The sequence below is a fragment of the Rhodamnia argentea genome, chromosome 7, assembly GCF_020921035.1.
Source record: "Rhodamnia argentea isolate NSW1041297 chromosome 7, ASM2092103v1, whole genome shotgun sequence".
NCBI lineage: Eukaryota > Viridiplantae > Streptophyta > Magnoliopsida > Myrtales > Myrtaceae > Rhodamnia > Rhodamnia argentea.
This window is the reverse complement of record NC_063156.1, coordinates 21164131-21176327: the sequence shown is the minus strand read 5'-3', so window position 1 is coordinate 21176327 and position 12197 is coordinate 21164131. Positions and strand designations below refer to the sequence as shown.

The 12197-nt window shown below is 40.6% G+C and overlaps 1 protein-coding gene across 1 annotated transcript; it reads left to right on the top strand.

Annotated features, from left to right (window-relative positions):
* The first annotated feature begins 2078 nt into the window (after positions 1–2078).
* On the top strand, positions 2079–4472 carry LOC115734645 (putative receptor protein kinase ZmPK1). The gene has a single exon (XM_030665511.2). It carries the CDS (start codon positions 2079–2081, stop codon positions 4470–4472), a length of 2394 nt encoding a protein of 797 aa, XP_030521371.2.
* The last annotated feature ends 7725 nt before the right edge of the window (positions 4473–12197 follow it).

Here is a 12197-nt window from a genome sequence, read left to right as displayed (position 1 = left end):
CTCCAGCTAGTCGCTAGGCCTTGGTGACCGGTCAGAAGCGAGAACCGGAGACATCAATCTTGCCGATCTCTGGTGAAGCTCGCCCCTGCGCCTGGCGAGGTCAGCCTCCCCATGGCTGGGCAAGGCTAGCCCTAGCCGGTGGGTGGCGGCGGGTGAGCTTCGCCAAAAGCCGACGACTAGACGAAGGAGGAAGGAAAGAAAAAAAAAGAACTAAAATAAATAAGTTAAATAAAAATTTAGAAAAATATTAAAATTGTCCACGTCAGCACTAGCCACGCCATGTAGGGTAGTTGGCATCCATATCATCAATTTTTTGCAAAAATTTACTGGATGGACTGAATTAGCACAAGTACAAAAGGTTTACGATTGAATTGACATAATTACAATAGATTTAGGACTTTTTTGGTAATTCACCTAATAAAAACTATATCGGGTTACCTTTGTCTTAGTCACTTTTGTCAATTTCCTTCCATTTACTATAGTAGCTACCTAATTTGGAAGGTCCAAAAAGGTTCAATATTATCCGAATTGAGTGATACCTCCACCACCTCCCCTCCATGATTTGTCCTTCTTTTCTAACTTATAAGTGTGCCAAACGAGCGGGGAAAAACCAAAGAAGAGAGGGGAAAGAGTTAATTAGGAATTACGTGCTGAGGCAAATGGAGAGAGAGGTCCGTGCAATCCTTCTTTTCCAGAAAAGGGAGTGCTCGGGCATTGAAGCAACCGTCTGCTTCTTCTTGGTAAAACTGCCTAACCATTTGAAAAATTCAAAAGTTTCTCGAATTGGCACTAATTTCAAACATATGCAAAAGTCTTATAACCCAACTAATAAGAGATTGCAAGACTCGACACGACTAAAAAATTCGATTGTGACGCGTGATTTGGTTGTGCCTTGATCTTTCTAAAGACAGCCAAGTCCTTCGAAAAGTATTGTCTAGTCGTCACCTCGGACCAAGATAAAGTCATCTTTGCCGCATAAAAAAACGTCTTTTGTTATTTATTTTCTGCAATTTGTTTCTATAAATAATTGCTATAAATTGCATGGGGAAAATTACAACGTCACCAGTCAATTTCCATGCTGGTCTACATTGGACCTTCAGAGTATTCTCCAAGATCGATCTGTCTACACGTGCCCATTTTGACAACTGGCGATTGCGAGTTGGCTTGTTGTTGAGATATTTTTCAGCCAATCGGACCCAACTTGACACCTTGCCAGGTCCACAATTGACTGACCCTAGGAAGATTATTTTACATCTGACTTTTATAATTGTTTCAATTTGATCTCTGATCCTCGACGTGATCCGTGGCTAAATCCGGAAACGGGGTCACTAATCTCTTTCGAAAGCGCATGCTATTTGTTTTTGTGTGTGCATAGTTGTTGAGTCCCGCTGCTCAATGTAAGCATTAAGCAAATTTTCGAATAGCTTGGAAAGAATCTTTTCAAAAGGTGCCCTAAGGACGCTAGTTAAGAACCCTTTAAAGAGTGTGCGCAATTTTCCAAAGCACCGTTTTGATCATGTTATGTGTAGTCGACGCATTCCAAATCAAAGCATTCCTTATTAACGAAATCCTTTTAAAAGTATCTCTGGATTCGTTACAAAACCCTTTTAAAAATAGACTTATGAAACCGATTTCTAGCTGTTTAGGAAAACCGGTGAAGGGGTAAAGATGTAAGCAGGGGCATAAAGGTACCCAAATGGGTAAGGTATTTGTTCAACCCTCAAATGCATTCTACAGCTTTGGCCGTTAATTTTTGAAATTTGAAACCTATCCTGAAACATGCTAGCTCTACAGGTTCTAGGCTACTCTTAACTACTGATAAAACGCATGTTCATGTTTAAAAGTGACATAATTCGAATAGGATAATAATCGCAAAGAAAGTACAAAATAAATAAATAAAGTAATGAATCGATTTTCAACTATTATTTAAAACTAAAGAAAGACGTTCAGTTGGGGGCAAGACATTGACTTTTATGCCGCTAGATCTACATGTGCGTGTGTACTCGACGTGCACTACAAATGTCTGCAAGCAAAATAAATTCCGAAACTCTGTGCATTCATTTCCTAAAACTTCAGCGATGAAACACAAAGCCATCACGTTTTCAAGCTTTTCTCTTGTCTCACTCATTGTTTTTTTCATATGTTCTTCCTTTGCAAGCTCAGACGTTTTGCTTAGAGGCTCTTCTCTATCTGTTGAAGAACATGAATCCGACATTCTAAAATCCCCAGATAAGACCTTCACATGCGGCTTCTATGGCTTTGGAGGCAATGCTTACTGGTTCTCAATCTGGTTCACCGACTCCTCGGACAGGACCGTCGTTTGGACGGCCAACCGGGACAATCCTGTCAATGGTAAACGCTCCAAGGTCACTCTCCGGGGTACGGGCGCGTTGGTCGTGACCGACGTGGATGGTTCTGTGGTTTGGGAGACCAACACGACTTCCACCAATGCCAATTCGCTCGAGCTCTTGAATACAGGCAACCTTGTGCTGAGAAGTCCTGATAGGACAATTCTATGGCAAAGCTTTGAGTATCCAACTGATACTCTGCTGCCAAACCAGCTCCTCACTAAGAGCAAGAAACTGGTGTCATCTCTAAAAGCAGGAGCATTTTACTCTGGCTATTTCAATCTCTACTTCGACAATGACAATGTGCTGAGGTTGATGTATGATGGACCGGACATATCCAGCCTCTACTGGCCTAGCCCGTACTTAGACGTGTTCCAGAACGGGAGAACGAATTACAACAGCAGCCGGATCGCAGTCCTAGACGAGACAGGCCATTTTCAATCGAGCGACCAGTTTCAATTCAATGCTTCTGACCGGGGCTGGGGGATCAAAAGGCGGCTAACAATGGACCCCGACGGAAACCTGAGGCTCTACAGCCTGGACAAGCAGAAGGGGTCGTGGGTGGTGACGTGGCAGGCGCTTGCGCTACTCTGCGAGGTGCATGGGATATGTGGGAGGAACGGGATTTGTGTGTCCACACCTGAGCCCAAGTGCACATGCCCTCCTGGTTACGAGATGAGCGAGCCTAGTGACTGGCACGAAGGTTGCAAACCCAAATTCAATTTCACTTGCGCCAAGTCTCAAGACGTGAAGTTCTTGGTGCTTCCCAACACGGACTATTACGGGTTTGACGCCGTCTACAACAATAATGCCTCGTTCAATTTCTGCAGGCAGGCCTGTTTGGATGACTGCAACTGCTTGGGGTTCATCTACTGGGAAACGCGAAGATGGTGTTACACGAAGAGCTCGCTCTTCAACGGCTTGACGGCCCCAAATTTTCCTGGAAATTTACATCTGAAACTGCCCATCTCCATGGTGGCATCCTCGGAGCCGATTCGCAAAGGCAGCGATCTTGAATGCTCCGCAGCCCGAGACCAATTAACGGTAGGTTCATCTACCACATATAACACTCTAGGTAAGAGGGTGAGATGGACCTACCTCTACTGGTTCGCGTCTGCGATTGGGACGGCCGAGATACTTATCTTTTTCTCGGGCTGGTGGATTCTCTTTAGAAAGCGTGATGTGCAGAGCATAGTGGAAGACGGGTACCGCTCGATAACGAGCCTTTTCAGGAGGTTCAGCTATGAGGAACTCAAGAACGCGACCGGGAACTTCAAGGGCGAGATAGGGAGAGGAGCGTCAGGAACGGTGTACAAGGGCGTTTTAACGGACGAAAGGGCCGTGGCCGTGAAGAGACTCGGAGATGTGTACCATGAGGAGGAGGTCTTCTGGGCTGAAGTTAGTACAATTGGGAAGATAAATCACATGAACCTGGTGAGGATGTGGGGGTTCTGTTGTGAGGGCAAGCACAGGCTCGTGGTCTATGAGTATGTGGAGAATCAGTCCCTGGACAAGCACTTGTTCTCGGGGAACTTCATCGAGTGGAGGGATCGGTTCAGGATCGCGCTTGGCACGGCCAAAGGCCTGGCCTACCTGCACCACGAGTGCCTTGAGTGGGTTATCCATTGCGATGTGAAGCCCGAGAACATCCTCCTGGATAAGACATTCGAGCCCAAGATTGCGGACTTTGGGCTGGCAAAACTGCTCCAGAGGGACAGCATGAATTCGCAGTTCTCGCGCATAAGGGGCACGAAGGGCTACATGGCGCCCGAGTGGGCACTGAACCTCCCGATCACGGCGAAGGTCGACGTATACAGTTATGGTGTGATGGTCCTGGAGATAGTGAAGGGGGTTCGGCTCTCAAATTGGGTCGTGAAGAAAGCAGAGAACGAGGAGCAGGAAACTGAGCTGACGGTCTTCATCCGAGAGATGAAGAGGAGGATTCAATGTGGAGAGGACTTGGGGATCGAGGATTTGGTGGACAAGAGGTTGAAAGGGCAATATAGCAGGAAGCAGGCAAGAATGCTTGTTGAGATTGGCGTGTCATGTGTCGAGGAGGACAGGAATAAGAGACCCACCATGGATTCAATAGTGAATCAGCTGCTAGAACCTGATGATGAATAAGTCAGATAATGAAAGTCTCTTGCTGATGCTTTCGGTAACATGAATGATCGATTTCCAATTTTTTTGCCTTCTTGTTTTGCGTAAAAGATTGTATCGTCGTCCTGTTATGAAAGAAATTCATCTCATTCCATGTTTTCTTTTTACTGTGAGAAGAATCTCCACTGAAGTAAAAGATGGCTGAATTCAGGTCTCTCGAAGATGGTTTAGGTCAAATTTGCATCTAACAAGATCTTCTAATTCAAGACAAATAGTCGGAATGCCTAAAGGAAGGCCACTAGAGAGGAAGAACTATTGGTGTTTGATTGGCATATATTGACGAGGCGTCATGATAATATAAGGTCTTCTCCCACAGCATTAAATTACAGGACCTTGGAATGGGATGACTTTCTGTATTTGTTTAACCTTGGAATCAGTAAAACTCGTGACTTTCAGCCGTGATTCTTGCTCCTTTTAAGCATTTAGGCACTTCAAATGGATTATCTTCCTCGCAAGCCAGACATTGATCGACAAAGTTCACGATGTTTCTTCATGTTGATTCACCATAAATTTCTTCTCAAATCCATGTACATCTTAGTGCTTCTTGGATGAATCGAAAATCTGTTGCTGAGAGTTTCCTGATATCTCATTTTTCAACTTTGAATCATCTAGAACACATAATAGACCACAAAATCTCAATGACCCATCTATGTGGATACTAAAATTTGGTTGTCCCTAGTTTCTACGTCTTCTCTGATTTTCCCCAACTGAGAATCCTCATTCGTTTAGCCTTAATTCTGTCAATCAAAATCGATTGCACTTGAAGATTTGCTAACTGAGCATCGAGCTGATGCACTAATACCTCTAGTCCCAACTTCCTCATCTCCTCAAGAATAAGCTTCTGAGAAGTGAGTAGTGCTGCAATGTTTCCGAACGATTTACGACTCAAGGCATTCGCTACCACGTTAGCCTTATCTAGAGGGTAATTGATAGATAAGTCAAAATCCTTAAGAAGTTCTAACCATATTATCTACCTCATGTTTAATTCTTTCTGATAAAAATATACTTTAAACTCTTGTGATCGGTGAACACTTCACATTTTTCACCATAGAAATAGTGCTGCCATAATTTCAAGGCAAACAAAAGTGGTGCTAACTCCAAATCATGAGTGGAGTAGCTCTTCTCATGCGATTTCAACTGTCCAGAAGCATATGCGACATCATTGTGCATAATAACACAACCTAGATCTTTTTTAGATGTGTCATAATAGATCGTGAAGCCACTAGATCCTGACGTAAGTCAATAAAGGAGTTGACACTAACACCTTTTTTTCTTGTCATTTGAGATAGTATGTGAATGATTGATATTCTTGGAAACTGCATTCACAATGATTTGACCAAACAAGTTTAACTCCTTTTTGAGTTAGGCTAGCAAGTGGATTAGCAATTTTAGAGAATCCCTCAACTAATTGCCTGTAATAGCTAGCTAGCGTGAGAAAACGTCTCATTTTTGTTACTGTAGCGCGACTCCACCGAACAACAGCTTCAACTTTCTTTTGGTCAACTGAAGTGCCATCCTTTGAGATCAAACGACCCAAAAATTCTATATGATCAAGCCAAAAGTCACATTTACTGAATTTAGCATACAATTTCTTTTCACATGAAGCCTATAGAACAAACCTCAAGTGATGCTTGTGTTCCTCCAAACTTCTCGAATGCACCAAGATTATCGTCAAAGAACACCACAATAAACTTATCTAGTTACTCCCTGGATACCCTTTTCATCAGCTACATGAGCTCCTTGAAGTTAATCAAGTATATCATTAATCCGAGGAATGATCGTCACCTGGTCAAGTTCTCAATAATCAATGCAAAGCCTCATACTACCGTCCTCCTTGTTTCGCAAATGAGACTGGAGCTCCCCAAGATAAAACATTGGGTTTGATGAAACCCTTATCCAAAAGCTCTTGAGCTGCGTTTTCAAGTCTTTCGGTTGGGCGGTGCCATTCGACACGGTGCCAAAACTCAATATCTCTATCCAAAGGTAAACCATGTAAATCCTCAAGAAACACATACATGAATTCTTTGACAATAGGAACATTTTTCAACTTTACTACATCCTTACTCGTGTCTTTTTTTACACAAGTTAGATAACCACAGAAACCCTTCCTCAAAAGTTTCCATGCTTGCATGGCAGACATTAAGCTTGGAACAATGCCTTTACAACTTCTTGAAAAAGAGAATTCGTGTTGATTTGGAGTTTCAAATATCACTTACCAATCCATCCCTAAAATAAAATCGAAATCCCATGTATCTAGCTCACCAATTCACATGAAATACTCCGTCATCAATATGAAGCAAACAGTTCTTAAATGTGTTGGGGCTAAATATACAACCTAGAGGGGGTGAATAGTTTGTTTTGAAATATTTGCAGAAATCAACAAATAAAACTTGGAAATGAGGTGCATCAGATGTTAGAAATATGCATTGGTGTTAATGTACATATATCCGCTGCGTGTAGAAGTAAAAAAAAAAGCACACGACAATATATAGTGATTTGGCTTATTCACAAACCCTACATCCGCTCTCTAGACTAACAACCACAACGTTGGCGGAAGTGCACAAGCAATCACCAAGATAAGTTACAATAACAACGAATGATCCTATTACACTATCATGACTCAAATAATGATATCAAATGTGTACACTTAATCTTTCATACGATTATAAATAGCAAGAACACTACTTTGGAAATCTCAAAGGTTGAAACACAACATTTTCATAAAACAACGAAGAACTATCTTAGCTTGATCTACATTTTTCGCTCTTACCCTTTTCGAATTCAATGACTTCCCCTTTGTTGGGAAACTACATTCCCATTCTACTTCAATCTAATTCGCGGAAACATGCCCAATTGAATCACTTGAATCACCGATCGTACAAAGTATATCACGAGAACATACCTTATTTGTCACCGGTTAAATGCCCCTTTTTGCGATCTCGGAGTTCCATCGTCGAACGTCAATCGACCGAGAATCGGGAGGAGAGTTTTCATTCTGAATGAGTGTCGTCAAAACGATAGGGAGGAAGTAGGTTTTTTATCTGTTGAAACAACGTGACTCTTCACGTTGGTTTCTTGTGATAACTGCTAAGGGGAGGTGTTGTTGCCCTCATGGGCGCACACCGTAACCCCGTGGATCCCATTCAATATAATCCAATATCTCTCACTCGCCCATGCAGGGCAAATAACTCTCATCCACCCACCGAGGACCAAATACAAAACTCCTTTTATTTTCGCAAAGTTCATATTGGCAAATAACCCATACGACCAGCATACTGGAAGAGCTCATTGTCACATATCCGTTAGGATTATATAACAGCTCAAAAAAAGAATGGGCATGACCATAGATAGATTTCAATATGCTGTACCCTAGATCAATTAGTCACATACATCTTTCTCTCTAGATCTCATTCAAAAATATAATATGTTATATTCACAGTTATGATCACACTAAATAATCATAATTGACCGATCTGTGAATATAATCCATGACGTGACACAAATCTCTAAATTGATCTTCCTCGTCTATTAGACCTCTTAATCTCATTTCAGCTCGCTTTTCTAGAAATGTCTCTTTAGATCGAATCAATTTTATGACCATAGGTGATACTCTAAGATAGCGAACACTAAATAGAGATCTCGAGAATAGCGAAGAGTCATAAGGGTACTAAAAATGAGGAATTTTATCCTTGAGAGTCTCACACGGCATAGAAAAGTGGAGATTTAAACTTTTGCCAACTCTTATTAGTCGACTATGCATATGTAATATAAAATACGTATTACGATATTTTTCTCCTTCCCCATGGAGCGTATGTCTTTTCATTTTAATACCGTACAGATGATTACTTTTGACACACTCAGTGCCTTACTTGAGTTCACGTAATAACTTCAGCCAAAAAGTTTCCATCAGAACTCTTATCCGGCATTGAAGACAGATAAAGTGAAATATGTGGGTTGTTTCACTTTCGAACATTATAATATGATGAGTTCTCATCTTAACATTCTGTTAAGGCGGCATTAATATTTTTAAGCTTGAGCTCTCAATTATCACCTAGATAATAAGCTTAAAATTGCCCCATCTATATTCAACACACAGTAAATAGAGGCGATTACCTACGTGAAAAGACTAATCTCATATCTGTCCGACATACCTTTTAAATACAATGCACCAAGCATTAACATGCATAAATATCAAATAGACTTTCATATTGACAAACAATATCATCAATCATTAATATTCAAGGAAAAATACAAATATTCAATACATCAATCTATACGCAGTCCTAGAGTTTTTATATGACTTAAAAAAACATCTCTAGGAATTGGCTTTATCATAGGATCTGCTAACATACTTTGCGTAAATACATATTGTAGGTTCACTTCCTTTCGTGCTACCATGTCCTTGATATAGTTATACTTAATGTCTATGTGTTTGGTCTTGCCATGAAACTTAGGGTCCTTAGTGTAAGCCATTACTTGCTGACTATCACAATAAACTTTCACAGGTTTTGCAGCATCTTTAGTAACACCCAAATGATCTAAAAATCTTTTAAGCCAAACACAATCTTGTGCTGCCGTTGATAATGCCACGAACTCGGCTTCCATGGGGGATGAGGCTATACACTGTTGTTTCTTACTGCTCCACGATATGGCACCATTATTCAAGTAAGAACACATTTCCGAAGTGAATTTCCTCTTATCTAAATCTCCTCCTCGGTCGATACGAGTATAGCCTTCAAGGTGCATATCACTTCCTTGATATGTTAGAGAGTAATCAGCGATTGCTTTCGGATACCTCGGGATTCTTTTAACGGCAGTCCAATGTGCTTGACTTGGATTGGATTGGTATCTACTGACCAATCCAACTGCATAACAAATATCGTGTCCGGTACACATCATAGCGTACATGAGGCTTCCAACAACACTAGCATATGGAACGTTTTTCATACGTTCTTCCTCTTGTGAAGTCTTGGGACACATCCTTCGGCTCAATCCTTCACCTTTTGCAATGGGAGTATCAATGGAATTGCAATCTTGCATACGAAATCGTTCAAGAACTTTATTAACATACGTCTTTTGCAAAAGAGACAATAACTTTTTCGAATGATCTCTCGAAATCTTGACTCCAATAATATACATAGCTTCACCCATATCTTTCATTTCAAAATTGGAAGATAGCCATCTTTTGACTGTCTTGACAAACACCATATCACTTCCGGCAATTAGTATATCATCAACATATAATGATAAAATTACAAAGTGACCTTTGGACCTTTTGTTATATACGCAATTATCTTCATTAATCATATCAAAATCATATGTCACAATGGCATTATGAAAGCGTATATGCCATTTTCTTGAAGACCGCTTAAGGCCATATATCGATTTCAGAAGTCGACATACCTTTTGTTCTTGACCTTCTTTGATAAACCCAATGATTTGTTCCATGTAGATCTCTTTTTCTAATTCTCCATTGAGAAAAACAGTCTTTACATCCATATGATGTAACTCAAGATCCAAACTAGCCACTATTGCCAGAATAAGGCGAATTGAGGTGAATCTAACCACAAGAGAAAAAATATCTTCATAATCAATTCCTTCCTGTTGGTTATATCCCTTCGCCACAAGGTGAGCCTTATATCTTTCAATCGAGCCATCAGCCTTACGCTATATTTTGAGAATCCATTTGTTCCCAATGGCTTTGCGTTCTTTAGGAAGATCAACCAATTCCCAAACAAGGTTTGATTTCATTGACTCTAATTCTTCCTCCATTGCTTTCATCCATTTTTCCTTATCGGGGCAAGATAGAGCTTCATTCACATTTCTTGGCTCATCTTCTTCTAGTGGAGCTATCATGAAAGCTTTCCCTTCGATATCAAAGCGTCGACGAGGAACGCTCTTGCGACAAATTCATCGTGGAGAAGATTATACCCTAGGTACTTGACTTTCTATTACTCTCCCACTCGAATCGGATCATGGTATCGATTCATCAAGTGGTTGCAATTGAGACCGATTGGTACTTAACCCCCCACTTCTCACATTGCTCTCACTTGGATCATTATATCCAACAGTTCCATTATCCCGATCTAATGTCTCAAATAGGGAACAGTCTTTACCTATTTTGCCCTTTCTTGGAAAATCATTCTCTAAGAATGTGACATCTCTAGATTCAAATTCAGTCATACTTCCGCTTTCTTGTTCACCTATGAACACATATCCTTTAGAGTGTTCTGAGTATCTTATGAAGATACTTTTTTTGCCTCTTGGTCCTAATTTTTTATATTTATGAGAGGACTCATGAGTATAGGCAGCACAACCCCAAGGTTTGAGAAAGCTTAAATCGGGTTTTCGACTTGTCCACAATTCATATGGAGTAGAAGTGACTGATTTGGAAGGCACTTAGTTAAGTACATAGGCATCGATTAATAAAGCATCGCCCCAAAAGGCAATCGGTAAATTAGCTTGTGCCATCATGGACCTAACCATTTCAAGTAGAGTTCTGTTTCGTCTTTTGGTAACACCATTTTGTTGCGGAGTGTATGGAATAGATAACTGTCTATCTATTCTCTTTTCATCACATAGATTTCTGAACTCATCGGATAAATATTCTCAACCTCGATCGAATCTCAAAGTTTTTATTTTCTTATTTAACTGATTTTCCACTAGGGTCATAAATTTCTTAAAGCAACCTAATGCTTCTGATTTATGAGAAATCATATAGACATATCCATATCGAGTATAATCATCAATAAATGTGATGAAGTATACAGCCTCATGCCTTGCCCTTACATTCATTGGGCCACAGATGTCGGTATGGACTAGTTGCAAAAGAAATTCGGCTCTCATACCCTTTCCAAATGACTTTCGTGTTGTTTTCCCAGCTAGGCAATGTTCACGGACAGACAATTCGAATTTTTCAATATTGCCTAATAAGCCGTCTTTGACTAATCTATTCATTCGCTATTGGCCAATATGATCAAGCCTAGCATGCCAAATATTCACATCATTTTCACTTGAATTGAAAGATGCAAATAGGAAATAACACACATTCACACTAATATTTTCAACATTTAATACAATAAAGCCATTCACAAAGTAACATGAACCATAAAATGTTGTACCTAACAACAAATCCATACCACTACTATGGAAATTCATATTGAAACCAAGTTTGATTAACACCAATACAGCGACTAGATTTCGACGAATCTCTGGAGCATACAATACATCGTGTAGGAATAAAATGCGCCCACCACGCATGTTAAATTGGCAGGTGTCAATCCCTTTCACTTCTACTTTGGAATTATTTCCTACATAGATCCATCTCACTCTACTTGGAATTCGTCAAAATTTCACAAATGTACTTCTATCTCTAGCTAACATGGTATGTGGCGCCCGAGTCTATAGTCCACAAAGGAAGAGATTCAGTCAAATATACGTAACTAGATACAAAACCGACACTTTTAAGTGTGTCCAGGGTTTCTACCTTATTCGGCTCACCATAGTTGAGAGCGAAGTGACTCTTCTTGCCACGCTTATAACATTTCATCCTTGAAATGTTTTTCTTCACAGGACGCTTCCCTTTGCCATTCTTCGCAAACCTTGGTTTCTTACCGGATGGTTCCGCTCCTTTACCCGGTATCTTTATGAACTTGCCAGGATGCTTGCGTTTAAAGCCCAAAGCTCCAT